At 36.7% G+C, this 22,580-nt stretch overlaps 1 protein-coding gene across 2 annotated transcripts; it reads left to right on the forward strand.

Annotated features, from left to right (window-relative positions):
* Positions 1 to 1,716: 1,716 nt before the first annotated feature.
* On the forward strand, positions 1,717 to 22,578 carry LOC106063904 (probable serine carboxypeptidase CPVL). Of its 2 annotated transcripts, none has more exons than XM_056039440.1 (13): positions 1,717 to 2,414; positions 6,520 to 6,639; positions 11,891 to 12,009; positions 12,450 to 12,564; positions 13,154 to 13,212; positions 13,327 to 13,403; positions 14,090 to 14,147; positions 16,271 to 16,399; positions 16,919 to 17,053; positions 17,395 to 17,470; positions 17,991 to 18,163; positions 18,864 to 19,040; positions 20,547 to 22,578. In XM_056039440.1, the coding sequence occupies exons 1-13, from the start codon at positions 2,369 to 2,371 to the stop codon at positions 20,640 to 20,642; spliced, it is 1,380 nt and encodes a 459-aa protein (XP_055895415.1). In that variant the 5' UTR covers positions 1,717 to 2,368; the 3' UTR covers positions 20,643 to 22,578. The 2 variants fall into 2 exon arrangements, with proteins under 2 accessions (XP_055895415.1, XP_055895414.1); XM_056039439.1 differs by having other exon boundaries at positions 1,719 to 2,414; positions 14,081 to 14,147.
* The last annotated feature ends 2 nt before the right edge of the window (positions 22,579 to 22,580 follow it).

Consider the following 22,580-nt stretch of genomic DNA (forward strand, 5'->3'; position numbering starts at 1 on the left):
TAGTGTGTCGCGAATGCGTAGAATGCTGGGTTCGTGCTTCCTGGAGTACTCATGACACGTGACAAACATAGATACTACAAATTGACGTCCGTTTCAGCAGACAGAACATAAAGTTTATTTGACAACAATAATAATAATACTGCACTCCTTGTTAGTTACACAAGTCAAGAAATAATAAACAATCCTATCCGCATAACAGCAGTATCAAGAATATCCAATACGTTAAACTCTCCAGAGTAGATTACAAATCACGTCCGCATCTCAGCGGGTAACACTGTACAGAATAATACAGAATAACTGATAGAAATACATGTCTCAAAAAGACCACTGGCATCAAGTGCCCAAAAGTTACTATCTAACTGAAATTACTACTCGACTTTTCTAAGTCGCTACTGTCCGTCCCGGACCAAAATATACTACTTGACCGCCCGGTCTAAAGGATACCACTTGACTGAACTCTGAGTCAACTTTATTTAGTCTCCTTCCTGCTTTCTACATCCGGAATTCCACGTGTCTTTTAACTTCTTGACATGACGTGAACATTAAATCAAGCAATGTCAACTGAGACTGTGACAATTTCCATGTCTACGTTGAGATTCGAACTCAGGCCCCCATGTTAGGTAGTGTTGATGGTCTGTTTGTTGAGATTCTAGATGTTGATGTTGCATGAGAGTTCGTTGAAGACACAACAACAGATTGAACAATGAAATATTTGATAACTCAGGCTGATAACTTTAAACAATTGAATGAATAATAAAAGGGGCACAGTCGTGTCGTCCTCTAAGGCGTCTTGTCCTTTACTCTCTCTAGTTCGTAATCCTACTTTTTAATTACTCGTCACGTCACTAAGGAAAAACCCGATTAAACTCAACTTCTACGCGCCATGTGTCATTACAGTAGCCAAGCGGTTTCTGCCACCCAGCCACATCTATCAAACTACTCATGCTATCGTTCAGTTGTTTATAACTTTAAATTGAAACGTAAACATTGATTTTAACATCATTAGCGTCAGGTGTTCATTTGACTATGTGGACACCTTATGCCTAACCTGCTGGCTCTAACTAGTGTCATGTTAAGAATCTGTTGTTAATATTTAAAAGCCGTTTTTGAACTCCAGAATTGACACCTTTCATGTTCGCACCATTTATCATAAACTTGTCCACGAATATTTCAACATTTAATTCAAGCTTCTCCAGCTGATTCACGAGTACATTGCGTCCTGTCCAGTTGAACTTTCCACAGGAAGAAACTTAAAACGTTTATGTACAACCACTGGCTCTTTCGCATTAACCCTTATCTGAGAGATACCGATGACATCGGCTCGTTGTGACCTAAGTCACAGTTGAAGACAATCTACATCCTAGTCCAAACGTCTAGAGATGGAAGCGGGCAGGATGTGAACCCGGGACCAGGGCCGGTCCTAGCAATTGCGGGGCCCTATGCGAAACTGATCGCGCGGGGCCTAGTCTGGGTGGGAATAAGGATAATAAGTGAAAATTAAGATTTTGTTTTAGAAAATAAATTCGGCTTTGCATTTTGTTCATGCGATCAAGTTAACTTTACTTTACGAATCTTGCAACCTATGGCATATTTATATGCCAGTGACTATAAAAGTAACTAAGGTATTGGAACTTCCGGTTAAGGGGAAAATTCCTCCGATTATCACATTTTATTACATGAAAGCTGACAATGGCTTTTTTTTTTTTTTTTTTTATCGCGCTTAGGATTGGTGTTTTCCGTAATGAATGACACCCACAAATGTTAATTTTGTCTTTTTTTTTTGAGGTGATTTGTATGAGTATTCAAGAAATTTTAATAAGTGCAGGACATTTCCAGGAATTTTTCGTACATATTTTTCAATTAATAAATACACATAGAATTAGCGAGGGGCCTATGAAAGGCGGGGCCCATTGTGACCGCATAGGTTGCAGTGGCCTAAGACCGGCCCTGCCCGGGACCATCAAGACAACCAAACGACAGTACAGCACGCATACTGCACATGCAGACAGACTAAAAAAAAAAACATTACACTGGCAAGTCTCCATTTTTTTTTTCACTCGTCAAAGTCGTTTGATGCATGTAAAGAAAGTCATCGTTGTTTGTCTTGATTATTGGAAATGCCAAAAGAAGGAAAACTTGGAGATAGTCATCTGTGTACCCACCAATTTCATCTACTCTGTAAACTTGTGTTAGCGTCTCTAGTCAATACAAGATGATCTTCCCGCGCCTGTGATTGTTGTTGTTAAGGAAAGCCATTATTGATGGAAGGGGAAGACACCCGTCCCCAATTATCGATCGGTAGCAGACGGGAACGTCAAGCAATCGGTATTGTCTCCCTTTCGACCCTTGCCGGTTGTACGCTTTCCAAATGTGTTCGTTTGACTCGACCCTAGACAGCAGCACTGGCCATCGTGGTAAGCTAACTTCATTAGAACATGTTACACGTCTAACCCGTAAAGATTAGATTAGAATTGTCTGGCGTGAAAAATAAATGGGTCATAATTAATTATTGAAAACTTTGTTTCAGTGCTTCTTTTCACGTGCGCCATTTATAAATGTTATTTACTTTCATTTATTGAGAATACCGTACTAGATTTATCTCTCGGTAACCTCATGCAGTTTGTCACTGTTAGTGTCATAAATGAATATTTACAATTGCTACTTCCGCCACTGGTCTATAAGTCAATGATTGGAACCTATCGAAATAAAAGTATATATATAGTTCGCCCATCGTGGTTCGATGATGACCACTTTGTCATCCAGGGGGGCTGAGGGCTTTGCACTGGGGTTTTATGCCTCCTCATGTGGCTGGTGAGACCTATAAAAGTAAAGAGATTACTGCGAACAACTGGGTTAATCAAATACAAGATTACTGCGAACAATCAAATAAACACATTTGAGGCCCAAAAGAAGAGCCCTTGCAGAAGACGGAAACAAAACCTAAATAGACCCCCGTTGGACAACGGTTTTGCCTGCATCCGATGTGGAAAAATATGCGTCTCAATTGGTTTGCATGGTCACTGCACTCATTCTTAATCTTTGGAATTGAAGACATATAGCAATTATTGAACATAATTTTTTTCACACATACACCTGAGATGAACTCCAATTGGTATCAAGGCTGAAAGGATTAGTCCTCCCGTAGAGCCTTGGCGAGAAATTCTGCTGTTAGGCGTAGTGCCTTTAAGCTCCCATACAGGTCAAGTGACTCTGCAGAAAAACTATCCCGCAGCTTTCAGAGCTGCGGACACTCTTGCTAGAGATGCGCCTCTGTTTCCACCGACTCTCCACAGTGTCGGCAACGGGCATCAAAATTTGGCCGGAACCGGGCAAAGTAAGCATCAACAGGACAGTGCCCCTTCTACACTGCCCAATGATTGATTGTTTTGACCTGTTTAGCCTCCACCATGGATCGTCGCGGTCCGGGCGACGCAAATGCTGCCAGACTCCACGGACTTTGTTGGAGCCAGGATTTCAACCACTTGTCATGTACCCACTCTCGGATTAATGTTGTAGCTTGGTTAAACGTACTTGGGGCTTCGAAATCACACATACACAGACTTTCAGACAAATGTTTCGTGTTCTTGGCAAAAAAAAAAGATAATCACATTGATCTTATTCCTTACGCTAGAACTAATTCTTACAAGTGCTTCTTCTTCCCTAGAGTCATTAGAGAATGGAATATGTTGCCTGAATCAGCCAGGATCAGCCCTTTTAACGTCTGTAAAATATAAGATAAGATCTAAGGATAATCGCTAACATTCACTCTGACAATTATTTGGATCTATATGAGATTTAGATCCAGATCTGTGAAGATGTAAACCTAAATAAATAAAAAAGCTGAAACATAGTAGGTCAAAGAAATAACAGGTTAAACTTTCGTATTTGACCGTTCAGAGCAGCGAGTAGGGTTTGAACTTGGAACCATCGTGTATGCATATTGAAGCGCATGCTTACGACCAGGATGCCATATAGATAGCCTACTCTTATCATGAAAAGATATATATTAATATGACCTACCTATTTCATTTCTCTCTCTCTCTCTCTCTCTCTCTCTCTCTCTCTCTTTTCATTCAATTAGATCTATACATTGAAGCTTATTTATCATTCTTTCCATTACATATATGTAAGCCTAGGCCTACTGCCTTGTATAGTTATCAAAATCGCACATCACTTGAAGATGCTAGATGTATGTCACTACTGAGTATTGTAAACTTCACTTTTACTCTACCCCCTCCGACCACAAACCCGGTTCTTTGAAGCGCCTTTGCATGCGAGGTGAAATGACAACTAAATATTTAGTCTTATTTATCGACTTTCGATGGTAAGCTAGTGACAGCTATTTCTAGCTCTGGCACAAACAAAAATCTATTGTCAGCAGAAGATTTTCCTAGATCTTGAAGTAATGGGAGGTGACTGCCACCATGTAACGCTCATTGACATACTGTTGAACAAGACTTGATTGCCTCACAGTGACGTAATCTAAATCAATAAGAGCTAGCTATGGTAAAGACATGCCAAGGGACCGTTGGATTAAAAGACAACCCTAAAACCAAACGTTTTGCATTTATGGAATTTCAAACTTAAAGTTACTCGTAGTAAAAGGGAGGGGGGTGAGGCGGGGTAAAAAAATGTTTTAATCTAACATTCATTAGTTATTAAGAGCAAAATAATGGGCCTAAGATATAGAGGGGGAAATGGTCTTTTTAAATTTTTAAATATTTTTTTTTAGTTGTTTTTTTCCGTAACTTATTCAGTATAACTATTATATTTTAAGTTCAGAAGACGTTTAGACTAGAAGTGACCTAAATCAGGCAGGGAAAAAACAACAATGACATATTTGACTTCAAGTTTCTATTTTGTCCTATTGATTGAGAATCCTCTAGTCTAGGCTTTTTTTTTTTTTTGTCCATATGGCAAAAAAAAAAAAAGTGTTTTTGTTAGTCGGCGTGAATGGGTTAATTGGGGAGATTTGTAAAACGTGTCTGCTCATTACTATATGGGCCTACTGCTTAGTGTAATAGTATAAACTGTAAACAGTCATTGGTAAAGAGTGTTTGAATGTTTCACTTTATGTCCACCAGTCAAGTGGTTGGTGTCACCACGTCCAGCGTCCTTCAACAACCTCAGGGGACCAAATCGATGAGAATACAAAGGTCGTCTAGTGTGCCAGGCGTTACTTGTTGTACCATTGAATGGTGGGACTTACGAAAACCCAAGAATCCGAAATAAAAAAGGATCGCTTTTTAAAAAAATTATTAAATGTTTCGAATGTTCCCTCAGATTTAAAAGATGATTTACATTCTAGCCCAAACCGCCCGCAGAACAGAGGGGACCATATCGAATGACAGTCCAGAGCGCATATTACAAGACCAGGCAGACAATGGATAATTGGTGGCGGTCTTGTTTTTTTTTCTCTTTTGCCTTTTTAAAAGACCAAATGAAACTCGATACAGTAGTTGTCACAAAATAGTCTACATCACTACCTATATAATAATAATATGTCTTGTCTTCGAGTCAGAAAATTAACTAATTACGTTGTATTTGTACATTTGATTATTATTTCATTAGGACTGAATGGACCTCATTCACCAATCGTAAACAAACAACATTTTGCCACGTGGTTCTCTATATCTTCAATACAAATTACGCAATTCATAAAGGCTGTCACGTGATACGTAATTTTCATTGTTTTATCAATATTATCACGTGGCTAAATTTTGTTTGTTTACGATTGGTGAATGAGGTCCATTGGTGTTTCAGGCGCAAACTCTAGGACAATTTTACTCTCAAGAGCAATATAAAATTGATAGCCTATATATTTAGAAATCCATGTCAGTGCTGTTCGTTTGAAAAGTATTCTAATAACTGAAGGGAGGCAACTCAACCAGATATAGATGTTCATGTACACGGAGACATCACACAAATCGTTCTCTCTCTCTAATGTCAACATCCTTCCTAGTCTAGTCACTAATAGTGCGCACCTTCTGCACTAGCATGGATGGCGGTGTGCATGGCGGGGTTATAACAGTATATAACTTATTGTAAGGCATTATGCTGCCGTTGGGTAACTCAGATTTATATCCTCCCGCATTGGGCGCCTAGCTGTCATTATTGTCTGCGGCCTCTTCCCAGCTGGGGTCCACTGCCCTGGGATTCTCCATGTCCATCTTCAAGTTAAACGAGGTCGTCCCTGTTTGCATCTCCTCGTATCGACCAGCATGTTGCTACTCTTGGGATGCGCGATTCATTCCGTAGGATGACATGTAGGGCAGGCATCTATTCTATTTATTTATTGTTTTCTGAATTTGATCAACTGATGTCTGAAGCATAAATCTGATTTACTTGTTAGTGCTGCTCGGCGGGTCTTTAACCTTAAAGTGCTAAGCTTTTTTTACAATGAGTGCATACAAAATGGAAATTACAATTCTAGTGTTAAGAGGCTAAACTACCACACGCATCTAAAGGGTTAAAGAATAAAAGCAACCATAGCTCTCACTATTTTTTTTTTTTTACAAGGTGAATTGAAGGAACTAAACATGTCTGCGTGTGAGCAGACGACAGAGAACTGTGAACTCAAGGCTTGGCAGCCATTACTGTTGTCTCAGATGCTACTTAAAGGACGGTCGCCGGAAGAAGGTAGGCTCAAGAGAATATGCACGTCTTAAAGCAAGACATATATAGGCCAGGGTTAGACAGCTCTATTCAATTACTTTGACATTTTACAACGTAACTTGAGCCCTTATCACACACACTGGCGGATCCAGGGGGGGGCGGTAGGGGCGATCGCCCCCCCCCCCCTCGGCCGGGGGGGCGGACGAATTTTAGTATAGAATTCACACAATTTGTATACGAATTCATTACTTATGTTAATAATATATACTAATTATTTATATTTCAACCTATTTTTAGATTATTTCGCCCCCCCTCTAGTATGTTGGCCGATTTGGTGGGGTCGGAAGGGGGCGATGGTATCAATCCCGCCCCCCCCCCCACCATAAACTTTTGATTGGGGGGGGCGGTCCAATTTCTTTGTAGAAATCACAGCTTGCTAACAGAATCAATTAAATATCTATGTGATTAAAACTTGTTATTGATATTTTAACCGATCTTTGTATTATGTCGTTCCCTGTTTGCCAATTTATCTCTACTGCCCTTCCCACCTAAACCTTTTGAGGGGGGGGGGCGGTCCTACTTTAATGGAGAAATCATAGTTTTTGAACAAAATTAGTTGAATTAATATATAGATTTATATTATGTCGCTCGCCTTCTTGTATCTTGGCCGTTTCGGTGAGGTTGGGGGAGTGGGAAATTGCATGTACTGCCCTTCCCACTCTAGCCCTCTGAGTGGGGGGGGGGCGGTCCTATTTTTATGGAGAATCATAGTTTGTGAACAAAATTAGTTGAATATCTATATAATATAAACTATATATTGATATGTGAACTCATTGTATATTATGTCGTACCAGACTCTAATCTCAAATTATATCATTAGTAAAATTTAAATGAAAAAGGGTTGTACCAGGTGGGAGGGGCGATTCATGCAATCGCCTTTCCCACATCGGACAAACCAATACTTTTTCTTTTTGTATTACAGATAGGAAATTACAAAACAAAAACATCTGACACTAATATAATTTATATATACTATAAATAAATTCTTATATCGAGTCGCCACACCCATATTCTTTAATGCCAAATACAATCTTTAGCAGCGAGGAGCGAGGATTAATCGTTTTCACTCTACCCCCCCCTCCCATTTCCAGACAGAGATTATGTAATTTCACATGAATTTATCATAACTATTTTAAGAAAGACTTTGCATTCAAAAAATTAGAATTCAAACGAAATTTTTCAGTATAAGAGTCACGATTGAGATGAATTCTAAGCCCAAATCATTTTTTCATAGTCGCCTTTTTCTAACCTTTACTCAATCTGATATTTTTCTAGTTAAATAAATTTGGGACTATAACTCACAATCATAGACATATATAAATATAGACTGGCCGAAGGAAGTAACTTCATGTAACTTGAAAACATGTATATCTATTGTATTCGGATTTCCGAATTATGAAAAATTGCACGATCTTCATTCTTAGAGATTAAACAAAACACCAGTGAACATATTGTACTACTTATATAGGTTATGACTGAAATAGATATGAATCCTTAACTTTTATACTGCTCATAAATGCTGTATAATAAAGTACACAAAATTGCAAGTCACAAATGTTCGTTTCATAAAACTCTTTAATCGGCCAGTCTATATGCTCACAATTTATACTTTGATTTTATTGAATATTATTTATCGAATAATTTTTTTTTGGGTGAGATCCTCAAAGCCAAAATCTAAATATGTGGGGTATCTTATCTTTTCAAGGAACAAATCGGATTTTTTGCAATGTATTAATTAAGGGCCTATAAATTCATATTAGAATATTTTTCCAGTACAACATTATTCAAAAGGTCCTTTTTTAATAGTATGAATAATGAGTTTTAGGTCAGGAGAATACGTTTCTTCTGTGAAGTATGCAAGAAAACTCTTTTGGCGGCGGGGCTTCGCCCCGAACTCCATTGATGAATAATGATCTGTAGATGTCAGGAGAATGCGTTACTGCAATGAAGAATGCAACAAAACGCTTTTTGCGGCGGGGCTTCGCCCCGAACTCCATTGATGAATAATGAGTTGTAGATGTCAGGAGAATGCGTTTCTACAGTGAAGAATGCAAAAAAACGCTTTTGGCGTCGGGGCTTCGCCCCGAACTCCACTGATGAATAATGAGCTGTAAATGTCAGGAGAATACTTTTCTGCAGTGAAAAAAGCAAGAAAACGCTTTTGTCGTCGGGGCTTCGCCCCGAACTCCACTTGAAAACCTTATAGCGATGCCCCAGTTGTTTTGTTTTTCACCAAAGGTTGAGAAATGCTGCTTTTAAAAATTCTCATATAAATATATATATATATATATATATATATATATATATATATATATATACGCACGTTTATGCATAGGGTTAGGGTTTACTGGGCATTAGGGTTAGGGTTTGGAAAAAAATCGCCCCCCCCCACTCAAAAGTTCTGGATCCGCCAGTGACACACACACACACATATATATATATATACGTTTCTACTACTTTGATTCTGTTTTTAATCCATGAATTGCCGTAACCTCCTATAATCATGTTGACTTCTAATAACGTTTTGACTAGAAACTGCCTAAACAAGCCGGAGGAAACCTAACACTTAGAAGTGTTTAGCATGCACGAGTAGGCCTATCATTAAAACATGCGCAGGAAGTCATTATCTTTTTTTTTTTTCTTTTTGAATGAACTTTTGATAAGATAAAGAAATAGTAGGGCTTTTATCTTCTTTATTCTCCGTCCTCCTTTCCGACCGGGTAAATAGAATGTTAAAAGACTTAGACTAAAAAAATAATAATTTAGGGCCTTAATCTCCCCTTCCTACGTTCAGGAAGTTTAAGGATAATCCCCTTTAACTCTCACTTAGTCTGTTGAACCGTTAAGACACCACGTGAGATTGGTCCACTATCTTTCTCCAATCCTCTATGTCTTTTGCCTTGGATTGAGTTTTATTCACTGGCAGGCCCCGTCCATTCTTTTATGTTGTCTTCTCGTCGCTTTCTTTGCCTCTTTTTTTTTATTTTCTGGTACTGTACCCTGAAGGAAGGTCAGGGGTAGACTGGCTATATGGGCATTCGGGCAAACCCGGTGGGCCGGTACCCAAATGGGCCGGTAGGGTCACCTAAAGGTCCACATGAATTCCACTTTGGTACGTATTAAATTGTTAATGGCTTTATAACATTCTGTGAGCGTCGTGTTAAAAAGAAATCGTCTATAGACTCTACATTGTAGGTCCTAAATAGTCCTAATACTAATTTAATTTAAGACATTTTCCAAAAGAATGTAATAGCCTACATCCGTAGAGAAGTGCAACTTGTAAGCTTCATCCTTTTAGGACCTACACACTTAGCGATGACAAAAGCAACATGGGGCCTTTATGTCTTATAAAGATATAGAGTATGTGTACAGTTATAGATACATTATTAAACTTAACATAACGATTTTGAGAACAGGTAAGCCTAGAATTGGAGGCCCATCGTATGATATACAATTTATGGGCCGGAATGTATAGACATGCCTTGGCCGATTTTGACACCCAGTCCACCCCTGAGGAAGGTGATGCGGTCTTTGTAAGTGATACCCAGGATCTTTCTGTAGCATCGTACTTCCATTGCCAGGATAATAGATTGGTAAAAAAAAAATAGGCCTACTTGTACTTTTTGATGTTTTATTTATTTTATTTTTTTTTTCATTTTTTTTGTTGTTGTCTATTTGGTAGAGCGTTTTTTTTTTTAAATACTAAAGCAAATAAAAATCGTTCAAATAAGGACATTGTTTTAACGTGCTACATTTAACACACACACAAAAATGCTTATAGTGGTCATAATATAAACGTCTATAGAGTCTATAGAGGCTAAAGATTATAGTGGTCATTGTGTACAAGTACAAATCATGTGAGGGGGTGGTGATAACATGGCAGCACTGGGCGAAAGGCCTTCTAGACTAAGGTCACCTGCCAGGGCTGAAGAGTACCAGGATGGACTACAAGGGCCACATGTTCAGGGCCAAGGCGAACCACTTAATAGGAGGTACTCGGCTGTGGTCAAGCATGGAGAGGGATGGACGCCGCCATGCAAGTATCTAGCCTTGGTTACACCAATTGAGATCAAGCTCGCAAAGACCTTCCTTCAGGGAACAGTACCAGGAAAAAGAAGAAGAGGCAGACAGAGAAAGCGATGGGGGGACAACATAAAAGAATGGACGGGCCTGCCATTGAAAGAGGTTCTAACTTTCTAAGGCAAAAGACAGAGAGGAATGGAGAAAGACGGATGACGAGTCATGCATGGTGCCGCAACGGTCCTATAGACTAAGGTAAAGGTAAAAGGTAAGGTGTACAAGTGTATAGAGATTTTAGAGAGTGTTTGAAGATAAAAGAAAAACATTCCTCGTCCCATATGCTAGGACAAATTTGTACAAATGCGCCTTCTTCCCTAGTGCTATTAGAGCATGGAATGGGTTGCCTGAGCTAGCCAGGAAAACCAGTGACTTGGCAGAATTTAAGTCATTGGTTAATATGCATGACTGAATGCATGACGCGTAGGACGTAATCATCTTCTTTTTTTGAGGTAACGTCTGTATTATATAAGATAAGAAGATAAGATAATTAAACAGTGTTAAATGTATACAAATCTAACATATCCTTTCAATGAAAACCATGGTATACCAACCCTTTTGATCTCTAATACTTTTTAAAAAAATGTATTCCCTACCTTTGCTCCATGCTTGAAATCGGGTTCAATTTATTAAAAAAAGAAGTCTATAGGTGGGTACTACAAGAAGTATTGGAGGCGCGGGTTTCCCAATCAGAGGGTCCCGGATTTGAATCCTGATGAAGACTGGGGATTTTAATTTCTGGATGTTTAGGGCGCCTGCCTCTTGGTCCACCCAGCTCTATTGGGTACCTAAGCTGACATCAGTTGAGGAAATGTAAGGCGGTTAGTCGTTGTACTGGCCACTTGACGGCCTCGTTAACCGTGGGCCACAGAAACAGATGACCTTTACATCATCTGCCCTACTGTCTGAAAGCGGAACTGCAAAAATTTGTAAACTCTGGAAACATTGCATATTTTTCTATTTGGTCAATTTTCGAAATATGCGTATTTCAATAGTAAATTCAGAATTGCACATTATCGTCAATTTAAATAACTGTATTAAGCAACGTTAAAAAAAAAAATCAAGTTTATTGTAAAAGATTTACTCATCCATTGATAAATTACTAAACTAAAACGTAAAATTGTTTTGTTTTCTCCAGTTCTGCTAGCTAGCAAAGTGAACCTTCCAGGCGTGGACCGGGTCAGTTATTCTGGCTACATCACAGTCGATCAACATTACGATAGCAATCTGTTCTTTTGGTTTTTTCCCGCTTCTGAGGTTAGTTAATTATATTGGTTATTTCCCTTGAGCATTGCAAATCAATTTATTTTTAACTTTTTTTTTTTATGTTACAATAGTTATACTCGTAGATTTTTTTTAAAGTCAACTGTTATTTTTAACATTTTTTATGTCACAATAGTCAGCACACGAAGATTTTGTAAAAGTCTACTGTTATGTCCTCATTGTAAATAGACTGATATATCCGAATGACATGGTGTAGAGAGTTTCTTTAAAACAGTAACCCTCTTGATTAGGTTGGCGATCATCAAACACAACTGAGTTCGGGTCTATATTGAAACTCTGGGTTTCTTGATATGCAGTCAAATGGGGTTTTGCCACTCAGACTGTCACACATCATACACTTAGTCTGTTTTATTTTCCTAGCTTTTTAATGGGCCCATTTAACATTTAATACAAAACAATTTTTCATTTAACAGATTTTACCAGAAGATTCTCCATTGCTCATTTATTTAAATGGAGGTCCAGGAAACTCTTCAATGATTGGTCTGTTTGAAGAAGTTGGCCCACTTTTCGTTAATGAAGATGGACAAGGTAAGGTATATTCACAATTTATGTTTTGCTGTCACAATTATATTTATTGTATATTTATATAATTATACCTGTAGCTAAAATTAAACAATATTCACAGTGACAATTAAACTATAAAAAAGTAAAATACCACTTTTAGACCTTGTGATCTTAAGGGCAGATTATGCTAAGGTCATCTGTTTCTATGGCTAATGGTGAACAGGGTAAGTCATATGACCAACACAATGGCCAACCACCTTAACTTTCTCCAGCTAATGTCAGGTACCCAATGGAGTTTAGGTGGACTCATAGGCCTAACTCCTAAGATCCTGAAATTCAAAATCCCAATTCTCACTCAGATTCAAAACCCTGGAGACCTCACTTTGGAAGCCAAGCACTTTAACTCTCAGCCACCACACACCTACAATGAAATTATAAGTTTAGATAACTCTTTTGAGCTTGCCAGAAATGAGAAAAAAAAATGTAACACACAAACCCTAGTCATCACAATAGTTTAAAAGTTCATTACTGTTTCATAGCTTTATTTATTAGCAGTCTGCTAAAGTTGTATAAATTGAAAACTTAGTTTTTGTAATATTGTCTTCGACCCTAGTTACTGAGCGGCCAGTTCACTGGACCAAGACATTTTCTGTGGTCTTCATTGATAACCCTGTAGGTAAATCTTTTCAAATCTTTGTTGAATTATTTAGGGAGTGTAATTAGTATTTAATTTTGTTGTTGTTTTTTGTTCATTTTATTAAATGAGCTGTTTTTTTTTAATTTTAGGTCAATGTTGGCTTTAGTTATTGCCAACCTGGAGGAGAATCCAAAACAAATCAAGATGTTGCAGATAATCTCTATATGTAAGATGTCCTTTTAATAATACAGATCATCACATACAATTGATATAACAACTTTTAAAAGTGTTTTTAGAATAGTTCATTTTAATCTCAAAACCCAAATTTCCAGCAAAAAGTCTCCAACAAAACTGCATCTTACTTCTGCTCTATCTCAACTCACCTCTATACCAAAACCAATTGTTATTGAAGGTCTGAACACGACCTGTGAGATGGCACTGATCTATTGGTCTAAACTGCCTACCGATTCTGACATCGCAGGCCAGTGTTCAAACCTTCTTTAACCATTGGTATCGCCCATACACGCACCCTAACCCATATTTACCTATTTAACCACTGTACAGTGGACATGTACACACAAAATATAACTTAAGGATGAACTATAACTATTCTTGTACCAGAGCCATATCCTCAAATTATATACTTATATTAAAGTTACAATTTATAACTAGTATGTTATTAGAACACATTTTTTTAAATTATCACTGAACAAAATTTTTATATATTTATTTTTATTCATCTCTTATTTCTCTTTCTTCATCACCGCTTCTCTCCCTTTTCTGCACTGTTTCTCACACCCTCTTTCTATCTCACTTTTTAAACTAATAAGGATACATAGATATATAGTTTATAATTGGTTATATAAATAAACCCATGACACTATGCTTTTTTTTATCTTTCAGCTTTCTAAGCCAGTTCCTACAACTGTACCCCGACTATCAACAAAATGATCTCTACATAGGTGGTCAGGTATATAGCCTACATGCAGACATGTAAAACATCTATGATTGGTTGACATTTGTAAATAGTTTTGTCTTTCTCTATTGTATATCAAAATTGGCCATCTTGTGATGTTTCTATATGGACATGAAAACTTAAGTATAGGACACAACAGTTAACTTTTTTTCTTTTACTTGCACTGGAGAGTTGCCCCAGTCTTGTATAATGCTTGAGTCTCATAAAGTGGAAAAACAGTCCACATTCACTTTTAAATGATGGACTATATGTAGGCCTGTTGATTATAGGGCAGATGATGTAAAAGTCATCTATTTCTGTGGCCCCTAGTTAATGAGGGTTTCATGTGGCCATCACAACGACCTACCGCCTTTACTTTGTATCCACTAATGTCAAGTACCCATTAGAGCTTGGTGGACTCAGAGGTGTCCTAAAGAACCCCAAGTTTAAAATACCAGTCTTCACCAGGATTTGAACCCAGGACCCTCAGATTCTGAAGCCAATTGCTTTACCTCTCAGCCACCATGCATCCAGGCCTGTTGGATACTTTAAAGACTTTTTTCATTTAATACTGTCACTAATCATCAATAGTGCTGATGTCACAATCTAAGATGGTACTATGATAGATGTCACGTTGAAGATTATCTATATCACACTATCAATGATCGTGGTTGCCGAGGATTCAGAAATCGTCAGTTGATAAGATGATCATCTAGAAGTTGCTAGTTGATAAGAGGATCATCTAGAAGTTGCCAGTTGATAAGAGGATCATCTAGAAGTTACTAGTTGACAAGTTGATCTAAGTATACTATTATATATTCAATGAAGAAACTTCTCTTCATCTAAAACAAATACTTTAATTCAAAACTTGGAAAAGCTATTCACAAATAATTACAATGGTTGAATGTTCTTGAATAGAATAAATGATTCACACAATAATATAATTATGTTTTCTTTCTTGAGTTCTAACACTAAACTCTAGTACATGTTCTCTCTAACACATTCCGCACAAGGCTGGCGGTAATATCTCTCGGCTTACAAAGCTTGGGCGTTACCACGTGACCAACGTCTCTCCGCTGCATGGCCAACCAATAAATGCAGCTCAAAGAACAATAATTCATACCTCCAACCAATCACATTCAATCCCAAAACATAATTCTGCTGCGTGATGTAAAATTCCCGAGGTGGGTGAAGTTCTGGTAACCTTGGCTAAATATAGATACAGTGTACGTGACAAATACTTTAATACTTTAATAAAATAGATATATTGATTTTTTCCCCAATACCTAAATGTGAGCAATGCATATTCTTTTCATTTAAAATGCAATTAATTATATAGACTAAAAGGCTTGAGTTTTAGCTTATAAAATGTAAATATAATAATAAGGCTAGTCTTCGAGTCCGAATATTAGTGAGGAATGCAGTATTTCCCATGGCTGCGCAGTCCCAGCTGTGACCTACATATTTTGCCACAACCAGTTCAAGCATAGCCATTGTCCGCAGGCAGTCGATTTAGATTTTCTTTTCGCCGTCTGCGTTTATCCTCGGCAGCAGATTTTCTTATGGTCTCAAATGTGTATCCCGCGGCCTTTGTGAGTGACCTCCAGCTGTCTCGTTCTGAGGCAGCATGCAATCAGGTGCACTCTTCTATGTCAGCCAAGGAAAGTTGACGCCTAAGCTGGTCTTTGAAGCGTTTTCGTGGGGCACCTCTTTTACGTCGACCACCATTTAGCTCACCAAAAAAGACTGCCTTTGGCATATGGGATATGTGCCCTGCCCAGCGCAACTGTCGGACCTCTACCATAATGTCAAGTCAAAATGTAACTATAATGATCAAACCTTCCCTTTTGACTTGACATTATGGTAGAGGTGTGGAAGGGGAGAGGGAATCTTTTTGGAGTTGGCATTTCTTAAACTTTGGACGAAGAGTTCAGAGAAAAAATCAAGATCAAACACTGATTAAAAGCAGGCCTAAATTATTTTAAAGAAGAAAATGACAACAGATGGAGCCAACCACAAGACAAACTAGATCATTTCAATAATCTGAAAACTATACATTGAATTTTAAAAATATGTATACATTTTTTTTGTTTTAATAAATTTATATTAGTATAACACATTTCATTGGACTTCTCTAGTCCTATGCAGGGAAATATGTGCCAGCGTTTGTTTACAAGATTCACACAGAGATGACAACCTCAGAGCCAGTTGTGTCTATCAATCTCCGAGGCATTTATATAGGTGGGGGTCTATGTGATCCAGCCAAGGTAACTATACTTTCATATTGCTATATGGTTTATATAGGTGGGAGTCTATGTGATCCAGCCAAGGTAACTATACCTTCATATTGCTATATATTTTAGGGTTAAAAAAATAAAGAAAATAATTATTGATCCTGTTAATACTTGGTAATGGGCATGATCGCTGAGGGGTAAAGCACTCAGCATTTAAACCAAAGGTTTCAAGTTCAAATCCAGGTGAAGACTGAATCCACCCAACTCTAATAGGTAACTAACATACATTGGTGAATTAACAGTAGTTGGTCATTGTGCTGGCCACATGTCGCCTTTCCTAACTGTCTGCCATAGAAAAAGAAGAGCTTTACTTCATCTGCCCTGATAGTTTGTAAGGTCTAAAAAGAGTACCTTAATACTTGATATGTTCAGCATTTAAAAAATTAGATAATTGCCACTGTATACTAGCTGTCTATGTTGAAAATAAAGAAGTAACGTTAGTCCCATGTAAAAAGCAAAGTTGTATATCATTGATTTTTCTCTTATCTTTAGATGCTGCCATTGTTTCCGGAACTTCTTGTCGCCATGGGGATGATAAGTGCGAAAAAAGGAAAAGATATCACAGATAAAATCAAATATGCTAAAGATAAACACAATCACTTAGGAAAACATCTGGAGGCTATTATGGTGAGTTATGCTATAACATCGGCTCTAATTTACAGTAACTGACTTGATATGTACTCACAAGTTTAGTCTTCAATATAAAGCAGGATTATATTAATAAACTAATTAAAATAACAATAATAATAATATCTTTATTATCTTGAAGGAAATTTGTCTTACAATTTGTGCATTGCACGTAAAAGACTATTAGAATGATAGCGAACAAAAAAATATAAGTTCATACAAGTGTATACATGAACTTGCATGATAAGGCAACTGAAACAAAATCTTCTATTATATTGAACTAAAGATGATTTCTATAAGGAAATTGATAAACTGACACAATGTTATTGTTTCCTCCCCAGGATATCCTTGAAAATGTCTTTATCACGCCGCAAAAAACTTTAGGCTACAGAGAAATGGACAACTTACTGACAACAAAGGGAGGATATTTTCTTTTTTTTTTTTTATTAATTCATTTTTATAAAGATTCTGGTGCTGTTGTATTTGCTGTATGTTTTCTTGATGAGCTATGAGACCTACAACAGTTTGTTTTTTTAATAGAAATGGACAAACAGGCAATTAAACCAACATTTTGTAAGTGTTCTAGAAAGACATGCTTATCCCAAGAGAAGCGTATGTGATTGTTGATCAAATATGGTGGTCAGCTGGATAAAAATAAAATTTCCATTTTCATTTTTTTTTAATTTACAAATATTTAGTCACAGCTTATAATTTTTAACTAAGGATGTAATGTGTTTCTTTTTGTCTTTATTTTTCTCTTCCCTGGTTTTACTGTTTCTTTCGTTTTAAATTGTATCCTTTTTTTTTTAAGCTTCATCTCATAAGTTAACTGTTACTTTCAATCAAAAATTCAACTGTTTGTTAACAGAATCCTCACTGTAGATTCAATTCATTAATTCTTAGAGGTTTTATTTTGTAACATTAACTCTTTCTGTCCAGGAATACAAATGGCATTTTCAAAACTATTTAAACCAAAGACATGTCCAGCAAGCCATCCATGCAAGACCAACTGAGTACACAATGTTCACAGATCATGTCATAAAGTCTATGGCAGCTGATTTCTTGACGGGAGTCTCTGTGGAACTAGAAACTATTCTTCACTTGTATAAGGTAAGAAGTAGCAGACAATAGGAGACTCTGTAATAGACTCTTATGTTTGTAAAATGTTTGACATGTTTCGGATGTTCCTTCAGAGTTGAAGATAGTTTACTTCCTAGTCCAAACCTCCCGCAGGACAACAGGGGATGGGAGCGGACAGGATTTGAACCCTCGACCATCGATAAATCCGAACGACAGTCCAGCGCGTAAACCGCATGACCAGGCAGCCATCGCCTTATAAATGTGTTGGATCCATCGAGGGAATAATCTCAGTTCATTTCAACATTTTATTAATTTAGGCCTTTTATAAAAACTACACTATACTCGTCCCCACTCCCTATTATAAAACAAAAAATCTATTTTCATCAAGTTTTGGTTATTGAAAAAGGAAAATAGATGAATAATTCAGAATAAATACTGAATAATTCAATCTAGGACCAAGGTTTGCTTAATGGAAATTCTATGACTTAATTTTTTTAAATCTAAGAATAAGGGAAAGTGAAAATCATGACTAATTTTATATTCTATAGTGTTTCATGATTTACGTCTGTTGCGAATATCTACCCTGAATTAGTTAACTGCTCATGTTTTCTTAAGGCACTTTATTTTAGAGGTGATATTTTCATAGCATTTACAAATAGTAAAAATGTAAAATCTGTTGAGATTAAACATTAATGTGTGTGTAGTTTAATCATGAATTATCTCCCCTTAGGTTTTAATCTTCAATGGACAAATGGACATGGTGGTCAGTGTCCCAATGGCTGAAGCATTCCTACAAGATCTGGACTGGTCTGGTAAGGAGGAGTATCTAGATGGGGATAAAGTGACCTGGTTGGATGACCAAGGAGATGTTGCTGGCTATGTGACTCAAGTCAAAAATTTAACTAGGGTAATCTGTCTTTCCTAACTTACTGGTGAATAATACAATTCTTCAGTTAAACTAGATCAGCGGTTCTCAACCTTTTATGCTCGGCGACCCCTTTTTACAATCCCCCACTCTGCTGCAATTCCCCCCACACACACACAGCAATAGAAGAGTAGACAATAACAATCTATATTTTCGATGGTCTTAGGTGAACTCTGGCAAATCATCAATCGACCCCCAGGGGGGGTCGCGACCCACAGGTTGAGAACCCCTGAGCTAGTTATAATATTAGAGAAAATGTATCATAATTTCAATGCATCATCAGATAAATGTCTCATAATCAAATATTGTTTTAGTGATACAATATTGGTTATCTACGTGATTCCAGATTTAGTTCATCTGACCTTTAGTGAATAAGTTACTTGGTGAAAAAGTCTATGGGGAAAATAGTCTGTAGACTAACAAAAAAAAAAAGAAAAACTGGTTATGGACTTCCATAGTTTCAAGAACATAGCACATCGGGGCAATGCTTCTCAGGCTCAACATGAGACTCGGGTAAAAATGGTCTTTAAAGGAGACTATTAGGGAAACAAAACAGAATCCCCATTGGGGTGCCTTAGAACTGAATTCATTGCACTGGTGGGGATGAAAGAAAACCCAAACAAACATGTCACTGTTTTTCAATAGGCCATTTTTATGGCAGACTCCTGCCTGGCTGATGTGGTACAGAGAAGGAATACGTGGGAGTTTCCTGGTGTGCTCGGCTTTTGCCCTGGCTTCTGACACCAAACATCTTAAAATATGAGTCATCGGTAATAGGGAAGTAAAAGTTTAAATCTACTTGGATGTTTATATTCACCACTACAAGTCCACCTTTCATTTTGAGGTAGAGGTGGTTTAAAGAAGTAACTTGAGGGGATTTCCTATTCCACCTTACATCCACTATTCATGAGGAGAAAGCAAGTGGCCATAATCAATTTAAGTTGTTAGTTAATAAATTTCCCTTCAGTTGGAAAATGGTGGAGAGTGTTTCCTTATGTCTGCTCTTTAAGAGAAAGCTTTACTAAATGTCAAATTTCTACGTCCTGACTCTTTTTATGTACAATTACATAGGCATTTGTTATATTAATTATTGCATTGATATAGCTTGTTGATTAGGACATCTTTATATCATGACTTTCTAGTAACATTAAGTTCTACAGTTTGACTTTCTAGTAACTAAACCAGTTCTACAGTTTGACATTTTAGTAACTAAACCAGTTCTACTGTTTGACTTTCTAGTAACAAGTTCTACAGTTTGACTTTCTAGTAACTAAACCAGTTCTAAAGTTTGACCTTCTAGTAACTAAAACAGTTCTACTGTTTGACTTTCTAGTAACAAAACCAGTTCTACAGTTTGACTTTTTAGTAACTAAACCAGTTATTTCCTTCTTCTGCAGATATAAAAACTATATTTTTGGAAATGTTTACAGAAACATTAATACCTTTTTCAAACCTGACATTAATTTTCTAAGTATATTTTCTTTGTAGGTTATTGTAAGGAACGCAGGCCACAGGGCAGCTATTGACAAACCAGACTGGGTTCTGAACATGATGACTCATTTCATCAGTGATAACAGTTTCTAGAGATTCAAAGGAATAAACCACACTCATTTGAGACATTAACAGTTTTTGTAAACTGTTTAAAACCATGCAAATGTCAATGTTTTGAACACTGCTATTAACTTCATCAAAGCTCTGGACATAGACACACTGTCATTGACATCAAATACACAGTCAACATGAAGAATAAATAAACGATGGCGTCCCAAGGCTGGTTAGAAAAATGATTGAGTTGATATTGAATAATCACCTTCACCTGTCCCTTAATATTTTGAACCATTGGGGCGAGACAAACAAAAAAGTAGAATTCTATGTTTCAATGTTTCAGTCCACAACTTCTTACTGTGAGCACACCATGTTGCTATTTCAGTGTTAGAAATTTAGAAAATACACTCTAGGTCTTAACACACACACACAAAACGGAGAACCAACTTCATTGCACTAAATTGTATGTCTGTCTACATTCTATGTCAACCATTGTATGCACAGTATTTATAAATTATAACATCATCCATATGGTAATTGTGAATTATTTTGTTGTTGTGTATTTGGCTTAAGGCTGAATAAAAAAAAAAATATTTTTGAAGCTATTTTATGGCATATGACATATTTTATGTGCCAAAAAAACAGAATGGCATCTTTTAAGTTTGTTTGATTATAAGCAGAAATGAGAATAGCTACAATCAAGGCTAAAAATAGATTCTGACCATATGACCCACTGCTCCAGTATTAAAGATTTGAAAAATAAAATTGTTTCAAAATAATTACAGACTTTAGCCTGCTGTGTAGGCTTGACTTTGTTGTAGTTGTACAGATGTGACATGACTTTAGTCTGCTGTGTAGGCTTGACTTTGTTGTAGCTGTACAGCTGTGACATGACATTAGCCTGCTGTGTAGGCTTGACTTTGTTGTAGCTGTACAGCTGTGACATGACATTAGCCTGCTGTGTAGGCTTGACTTTGTTGGAAAATTTGTGTTAGTTTTGTTAGAATTCATTTGTCATGCACAATAAGAAAATGTTTCTATGAGAAGATGTGTGTAGAGTTAAATCTGACTCCAACTGGTTAACAAATAGTATGGTATTATATTTTTAATCTAATTCAATAGCAACAAAAAAAAAGTATTTTAAAAATATTTTTCTTGTTAATCTAATTCAATAACATTAAAAATTAGCATGAGAACTAATGTTATATTAAGCATTGTTTGGGCTACTGTGTTGGGATATATTTTCTCTCCATCAAATGTAACGCACAGACATTATAACGCACATAACATTTTTTCCTCCACTATCATTGATTAAAGGTAATTCTGACGTTTAGATAGCAATCCAAATATAAGAGAGAAAAATGCTAGTTAAGTAGAACATTATATGGTGCATTCTTCATTTAGCTTTGGACTCGAAGACAAGCCTTATTATTATTATTATTGTATGTTACTAGTAAAGAAAAGTTCTACTAATGTTTAAAATTCTGTCAAATACACTTAATTGGACCAAATTCTTATGTACAGAAATATTTTTGCAACAAAGAAATTGTTTGTGTAATTTGTTTGTTATGACCAAAAATGATCACATTTCAATGTCCATTGTGTTCTAATTTACTGAAATTTACTGTACTTGTATGTCAATTTAATTGTAAAGCTTAGCGCTCCATATTATTTATGATGACAATCCTCATTTTCATGACCTTTCCAGCTTAAGATTTGCAGAGGCATTTAGCCAAAATGTTGGATTAGTTGCCAATCTAGGTAAGTTTAGATCACTCTTGAGATTGAAATAATTCAAGACTTAAGAACTAAAATTCATGCAGCCCTTGACAAAAGTAAACTTTGTTAATCTCAATTTTTAGGATGTGCTAAGTTTTATGTGTAAATATCTTAGCATATAAATATCTTAAATATTTGTGTATTAACTGTGTTTGTTGGATTTATTTTGTAAAGCAATAAACTGGTGAAAAGTGAACC

Source organism: Biomphalaria glabrata, chromosome 8 (genome assembly GCF_947242115.1).
Source record: "Biomphalaria glabrata chromosome 8, xgBioGlab47.1, whole genome shotgun sequence".
In the NCBI taxonomy this organism is placed as follows: Eukaryota; Metazoa; Mollusca; class Gastropoda; family Planorbidae; genus Biomphalaria; species Biomphalaria glabrata.